The sequence below is a fragment of the Pavona decussata genome, unplaced genomic scaffold (genome assembly GCF_977016875.1).
Source record: "Pavona decussata unplaced genomic scaffold, jaPavDecu1.1 SCAFFOLD_262, whole genome shotgun sequence".
NCBI lineage: Eukaryota > Metazoa > Cnidaria > Anthozoa > Scleractinia > Agariciidae > Pavona > Pavona decussata.
The window spans coordinates 1,189,141-1,197,211 of NW_028145665.1; the positions used below are offsets into that span (position 1 = coordinate 1,189,141).

The following is an 8,071-nucleotide window of genomic DNA, read 5'->3' on the forward strand; positions in this document are numbered from 1 at the left end:
TCAGAAACGTTCTGGTTGGCTGAGCGCATATTTTGTGCTGCCCAAAATGTTTGGTTATGGTTTTGATCTGGGTTTTGATAAAGCACCGGGAAACTGTCTTGTTCAAACAAAAGAAAAGATGCTCCCTCTTTTGACACTCGAAGACAATGCAGCTAAAGTAAAACGTGAAAAATATTTACAATAGATCTATTTGACAACTAAACATACAAGAGGAAAAGACGTTGCGGCCGGATAAAACTGCAGTTTATCAGTTGTTCGAATCAAAGAAAAGCGGCAATATTTTCATATCTGGAGTCTTTTGACGAGTGAATTTAGGAGCAAGCTAATGCCAAATACCAAATTTACTCTAAACGGTGCCGCTTTTAATTGACTTCTGCTCTGAAAATATTTGCACGAAAATCGTTTTCGAATAGTTTGGTTTCTACGGTAAAGTTGACAGCAGAACTAGGTTGTCCTCTTCGTTGAGAAGACAGACCAGTACCTAAAAGACGATGGCACTGTAAAAATAAGTCAATTGAACAACACCGTAAAAGAAAAATGTCAGCCAGAAACTGCTCAAGTCCGTCCAACAGCTCTGAAGTTCCAAATGCTTGCACAGACAACATTAACGATAAAGTTCCTCTCTCGCCCACGGACAAGATTGCAGCTTTTTCTATCGTTTATGGCGTGATATTCCTCGTCTCCGTTGTAGGTAAGTGGCAAACTAGTACAGGCGAATAATTCTATGAATTTCCCAGTAAAGGACAATTTGACAGCAGAAAAATGGAAATTAAGTATTCTTGAGTTAGAGACTTGGGAATGCGAAAACATGATCGAGTCAGTTTACAATCTTGACGTCAATTCCTTCGAGAAAAATCTGATCATTTTGTATTTTATCGTAAAGTATTGGTATAAACATTGTAACATTGCGTGAAATCAAGTATTTTGTGGAAGGGAAATAGTTTCCGTGTAAAATCCACCTTTAACTTGTTTTATTCAAAAACAGTATCCCCAAAACGAAGTCACAACTAAAAGATGGCATTCATTCTTGCGTTTGATTTCCAAACAGAGTAGAGCTAGTTAATTGATTGAGATTTAAGAGAAAATGTGAACTTTGAAATAAGCACCCAACAACTCAGGAAATGGAATTCACGATAAATGAATACAGCTGTATGTCAACTTTAAATGACACCTGAAAAAAAAATTAAAAAAATAATACTTTTGATGGATAGCTTGTTGCAAAGGACTGAAGGCCTGACGCACTGGGCCGGAAACATTTAGTTCTTGTATGAATTTCAGTGTTTTCCAAGATACTTTTCCATTTGCAACATTTGTTGCGGTGGACGCAAACTCGAACAGAAGGAGTTGTAACATGATCTAATGGACTTTTGGAGCAGGGGCCAGAAGTATAGTTTTAATACAAAAACCTTTTGTTTAGAAACAATTGCAACGCATTGGACTGGCCTCTAATCAAACTAAATAAAAAAAAAAAAACTTTGCAGATTGACAAGTGCGAGATCGTAATCTAGCATAGGGACTCAAAGGGGCAATATTATGCGCGAGGTTTTTCCTTTTTGTTTTTTTGTTAAGCTAAGGTTTGTCAGATTTTTATGTGCTTATTTGATTGTTCTTGCTTGGTGAAACATTTTAAAGCTGAAAACTTATGCTAAAATTCTACCGATATCTGTGAAATTTATTTCCAAAAGTGCATTCTGTGGGCGTTGTGACGTTGAATCACAGCAAAACTAACTATAAGGTTTGTAGCTCGAATAATGACTTTTAATTTCCTTTCCTTTATTTTGCAGATCACATTTTGTCAGATTTTGTAAGCGCATTTATAGAAAACAAAATTTTGAGATTATTTTTCCTTTTATTTATCTGTTTCTTTTTTTTTTTTTTGGCTTTTTAATAACAACCACGCGAGATTTCGCTACTGGGACTTTGCGGAGTGCCACGTCAGCACGTTCCTATGGTTCTTTCCGTGAGCCTTCGTGCGCTTTCGTTAATGTTCGACAGATCTTCGTGATCCTCAATTTCTCTCAAAAACTATATATATATATATACATGTATCCTTTATCACCGCTCATACCAAATCAAATAAAATGAAATGAAATCAAATCATTTTATTCCGCACTATTTGGTTAGAAACACAGTACAAGAGAGGTTATATAACTAATATATATCATGGTGATACATTGAAATCAGTCAATGTAGCTGATCTTTCGAGTTCGCTGCTGCTTATTTGCATCCTTGCATATAAAAAGAAAGGAAATGTTGTTACATTAAACTAATTAAAACAGAAACTCTTTCCCTGGCGCACTGATTGTCACGAACGAATAGAAACACACCAATCACTTTTTGTAAAATTCACAGCCAATAACATCACGAATTAGCCGACAGACCAGGCGCGTAGCTAAGGTTTCGAGAGGGGTGTTCGTTGAGCCGCAAATCTTGCTGAGCGCCGGAGGCGCTCTTACTAGGGGGGTCCGGGGGTATGCTCCCCCGGAAATTTTTGAAAATCTAGGTTCCCAGAAACCTCACTTCCTGCATTTTGAGACCCATTTTAGGCAAATCACAATTTTGTTTTATAGCAGCTTTTAAAGCTATATACATCATTTCGACGGCATAATTGTTTCAACTTAAACAAGAAAGTTCCAGGTACATTCCGCGCCTTGTCAAGTGCTGATAGCTATTCGATCTGCTGATAGTCATACACTAAGCTGGTAAACTGCATTATTCTCGGGTGTAGGCCTTCGAACAAATTGACCATCTCGTCAAGATTGACAGGCATATCATGCTTGATATGCATTAGAGCCAGGGCGGACAGCCTACTCTCGCCCATGGTACAATGCCTCATGTAGTTGTTCAACCTCCTCATTGTGCTTATAGAACATTCACATTCACAAGTGGTGACTGGAAGGGTGGCAGCAATTTTCAGGAGCATGTACAGGTTGGGGAAGTCGTCGGGATCACATGCTTTTAGTGACGAAGCACACGAATCTGCAACAATTCGTCCGTCCTGAACCATAATTTTCCACCTCTGGCCTAAAGCACGGGTTTATATCTCTATATTTCTTTGGTTAATGTATTTCGACCACATGCAGGAACTTTATTTAATAGTTTTTCTTCCGCCATTATCGATCTTTAAAGGGGGTTCGTTCGAACCCCTCGAACCCCCCCCTCCTACGCGCCTGCAGACGATGACCAATAACACCTCGACTTCGTTGACCAATCAGTCAATTAGACCTTCTACTGATAATCCACAATTTACTCGACTATGATGATGACTCCCGCTCTAGGAAACGTCAGTCAATGTCACCTGAAAAAGTCCTTCTCATGCACTGAGAACTACACTCACCCGGATTATCATAATTTACCCGCAGTCAAGGCACTGTTGGGACCAGAACAAGTGTTCGTTTTGCCGGGGCGCCCTTATTAAGCGGGTTAATTTTAAGGAAAATGGATGGACCGGGACCAAGAAAACTGTCCATAATAACGACTGCCCCGTGATAAAGCGAGGTTCAACTTTACTTATAACATAACGCCTGGCTTCACAATCACAGCCACAAGACTGATGAGGTCACTAGTGGTACAATTTGAGTACCCCCAAATCCAGGATAAATCCGGAGCTTAGAAGTTTAAATATCCCGCTGATATTCAGTCTATAGAAGAATAGTTTCCAGACCATTAAGGGGATGATACATGTATAAGTGAGTTCCAAACAAAGAACGAGCCACAATCCGGTCACTAATCCTGAGTTTTCACCGAATTTGTCAAGGAAAGAAGGGAAAACTTAAGAAAGTCGACCCAACTTTTTCAAATTGGATTGCATACCATCCCTAGCAATCAGTACACAAGCGGTACTGTATTATCTTTGTTCTTTTCAGGTAATGCATTAGTTTGCATCGTTATTATCAAGAGAAAGGACATGCGCACTGTCACCAACCTGTTCCTTTTCAACATGGCGCTGTCGGACTTGCTGTCGACCGTGTTTACAATTCCACCCACACTGGCCATCGAGATTTCACCTAATTACTGGCCTTTGGGAGATTTCATGTGCCGAGCAACACCAGTGATTAATACGATCTCTGTATCGGTTTCTATTAACACGATGGTAGCGTTGGCATTGGAAAGGTACATACACCCATTTTCGTCTTTCAAGTCACTCGTTACTAATGTCATCTGTCGACAGTAGTTGAGGGGTGTACGAGTGTTGATGATATTGGGATGAAGTTGAGTGTAGTGTAGTTTTTCGCGGGGTGGGGTGGGGGGGGGGATGGGGAAAGGGAAGGGAAGATGATGGCGGTGAATTTCTGTCATGCGCTATCGCTTGGGAATGACAATCCTTCTTTACACTCAGCGATTAAACTATGTACAGAAGTTCTTTGGACTGGCCATCATAAATATAGGAGTTGGAGTTACGATTACTAGGTATCTGCATAAATATTTGTGCGCCCATTCAATGTCCAAGAACTATCACTCTTTTGGAAAGCGATCTTTTTGCTCTTAGTTTTGTATGTAATACAGTATGGACAGTATGTCATATCAGTTGGTGGTCAAATGATGCGTGAAAATATTGTTTCTTTTTCATTTTGATCTTTCTTTTATAACTACAAAAAAAGATAAAAATGATAAAAATGGTTTGGTACGAAGAGAGCAAAGAGAAGTCGATTGTTGACCACAAGCATTCACGGGATTGGTTTCGGAAAGACCCCCTACCCCCTCGCACCCCTCCTCTGACGCTAGGAGGCCTAGAGATGGGAGGGCATTAGAATGATGATACAGGTTTACAAGGTGGAAAAATGATCCTCCTTGTTGAAGAACAGTCACATTTCCAGTTACAGTATGGTAAACAAGTGAGAAGAAAATAATGAACACCTGAAATAAATAAATACAAAATCACATTAGCTCTTTAAGCACGACCGACCCAGCAGGCTGATTACTTTGGGTCTTCAGTCTCCTGGAGACGGTGGTCTACCAGAAAAGCGCGCTGACAAGGAAAATGCGCGCAAGGGAGGGGTGGCTTTTTCCCACCCTCACCCTCTACCCCCATTTCCCCTTGCCGGTTCGTAAGAGGAGCCAAAGAATCTAGCTCCAATCCAGTCAATGCAAATGGACTTGTATGTAGGCAAGCTCGCACGTTAGCTTATTTCCCAATATTATTTATCCATAGATACCAAGCAATCGTAAATCCCTTCACGGTGCGTGCCTCCCGGCACTCCTACAAAAAAGCTTTGGTTGTGATGTTTGTGATCTGGTTGGTTTCCTTTGCCATCGCAACTCCTCAGGCGCTGGTTGTGACTACTGTAGACGTCCCACCCTTCAGATATTGTGGGGAAGATTGGTCAGGAAACGGCGGTGAAATGGGAAATCGTGTTTACACGGTTGTCGCTTTCGTTGTTTTGTTCGTCATACCGCTGACGGTGATCTGTGTAAGTTATGCTATCATCATGCGAAAACTTTGGCAACCTGAGCACGTGCTGTCCGATCAATATAACTCGCCACCCCCTGACAGCGAAGGACGCAGATCACCGCACAAAGTGACCATGTACAGAGCAAAACGGAAGCGAAAGACAACGTACATGCTCCTGACAGTCATCATCGTGTTCCTAATCTGTATGCTACCGTTTCAGATCATGATTCTTGTTTCCACTTTCACAAATCTTCCACGTTCAGAAACGTATGCCGTTTTAAAAAACATTTTTTCTGTGCTGGCCGTTTGCTCCATGGCGTGTAATCCGTTCGTCTACAGCTTTTTCAGCGAGAAATTTCGAAGGGCTTTTACTGATGTGTTCAAATGCCGATGTGAAGATGACATCGAACAAGCGGGCACTCAGATGTCGTCCGTTGTGTTGCTTAGTTCAACAATCTTGCGCAAATAAATTGAGCGACAACGAGGACTACAAATGTCCCATCAGACGTGAAGGCCCCGTCTTGTGCATGGTTCAATCCGCCAGACTTGTCTTGTCAGACACCGAAGTTGCATCCCTAGAGTCGTATCTAACATCATGACTATGTACTCTAAATGAACTGTTCCTATGGCAGATTTATGTATAAATAGGAACAGGAAAAAAACTGATGGACAAAGTGTAAGGTGATTCCCTTCAAATGAAATTTGTCGTAAAAATGTTATTGTCAAACTTTCGGTTTACTAGTATGTATTATTTCAAAAAAATACGATGAAGAAGATGGGAGAGGTACGACCCACTTAAGTTCCTTCATATTGTGCTTTCCTGCAAAAAAACTGTTTCTTTAATTGCTACTTGTGCTTCATATATAATATGTATAATATTTTTTTAAGTTGTCCTTTATATATGTATTTCCTCTTCCCACCAGACATGGCAAGAACTGATTTTAATCAAATTTAAAAATAGATATATTTGAAAGTGAATATTGAAGGAAATTATGGGGTAATATTGACCGAAAATATTTGTTGTGTGCGTGTTCTTAGTTATTTTAAGTCCGTGAGTGGTGGGCAAGCTCATGTGTCTGGCGATGACCCATTTTTCTGTTGTTGTTGTTGTTGTTAATTTCAGACATAAAGAGATATTAGCTTAGCTAAAATAACAAATAAAATAGATTGTTCATGGTGCTCGTTTTATGAGAAAATAACCATTTAGGCTGGGCTTGTAGCAGATGGCTCGTAACTATTTTCTATAAGAGTACAGGTAATAAAAATAACATTAGATGTAACTCGCGCGCTTTGTCAACGGAAAATAAAGCCAATTCCGCTCGTACTTTTTCCATGTAATGGTAAAAGACGATTCGACGGCAGTTTTCTATGATCTGTGCTCTCAAAGACCAAAAAATGACGCCATAAAATGCAGTCAAAACTTGGCAGTGAAACCACTCGTCTGCGCCGTGTGGTTCTACTTGAGTTTTGACCATCTTATTTCATCATTTTATGGTCTGTAAGAGTATAGACAGTTAACTGCTTTATGCTTAACAGCGCTTTTCTCTCCTAGGTTTTCGTTAAATTCTGTCGATCCTCTGGCAGAATGTGCACTGATAAGTGGTGACTGCTTTTCCCTTTTGGTGTTTTCTGTTTTATCTTACCTCTCCTCGCTCTGGTTTACACGTACGCATAAGCACAATGCAGGCATAAGCACAAGCACGGAAAAAGAGAGCGATTCATTACATCCTCTTGTTCTTGCATCGTTGGCTCGCACCTGCAAACCAGAGCAAAGTAAAAATAAACGGAACCATATGCGCGCTGATTCTTGTGTCACCCAACCTCGTTCCCTTGGGAAGAACCCTGGGAACGAGGCTGTGTGTTACCCTCAGTTTACGCGCGGTTTCATTGCGTTATCCTTGTCCAGGAAGCGCCAACCAGGCCGTACATACACATGTAACGGCGCCAAGCGCGCGAAAACGCATGTGGACAAGCCAAGATTGCTTTCAGGTATTCGTCATCATCATCATCATCATCATCATCATCATCATCATCATCATCATCATCATCATATTAACATTAGTGAGGCAGAGGCGCGCGTTTTCTCTTAAATTGCGAGGCATAGGGAATAAAAACTGAACGACAAGCTTCCCTAGCTCAACCGGCTGTCGAGTATCAAGAACTTCTCTTGGGATGGAACTTAAAGAGGAGTCGGGAGAGCTCAAATAAGACCAGAAAGGAGTTTCGTCGCGGGTTAAAAATAATAGTTTCATTGACATGAATACCTTCATTCCGGGATGATGTCACCTCGCCCGAGATGAAATTCGACAAAGGAGCCCAGGTGACACAAGTTTGCACAGCGTGAAAATTGTGTTGCGGTTTCTTGGGCTAAACTATTTAATCGGGTCCTTAGGCTGACAAGGATGAAATTGAATTCATAGCGGGGAGGGGGGGGGGGGGGGGGAAAATACCATGTAAACAACAACAAGGAATTGATCAAATACCGAGATGAACTCATCTGAAATGTAGAAAGTAAATGTATGCAATAAAAGGAACTGTGGCAGAAGCAGTGCGACGATTGTTCGGTAACTGGCCAATCACAAATATTTAAGGACATGGAATCATACTGGCAAATGCACGTACAGAATAATGCACGCGTTTCCCCGCGCTTTACGCCTGTCAGTCATGTATTTGCTTCGA

At 41.0% G+C, this 8,071-nt stretch overlaps 1 protein-coding gene across 2 annotated transcripts in view; it reads left to right on the forward strand.

The window, feature by feature from the left end:
• The first annotated feature begins 212 nt into the window (after positions 1 to 212).
• The window catches only part of LOC146456043 (orexin receptor type 2-like), a 61,570-nt gene continuing 53,711 nt past the window's right edge, over positions 213 to 8,071 (forward strand). The window contains exons 1-3 of one of the 2 annotated variants that reach the window (XR_014858881.1): positions 213 to 691; positions 3,867 to 4,113; positions 5,153 to 6,498. Coding sequence is in view for 1 of the 2 variants with exons in the window: in XM_085093557.1 (XP_084949683.1) it covers positions 538 to 691; positions 3,867 to 4,113; positions 5,153 to 5,861 (1,110 nt within the window). In the remaining variant the exon portion in view is untranslated. Of the gene's footprint in view, positions 692 to 3,866; positions 4,114 to 5,152; positions 6,717 to 8,071 lie in introns of those variants that run through there. The other variant, XM_085093557.1, reaches the window with a different exon arrangement.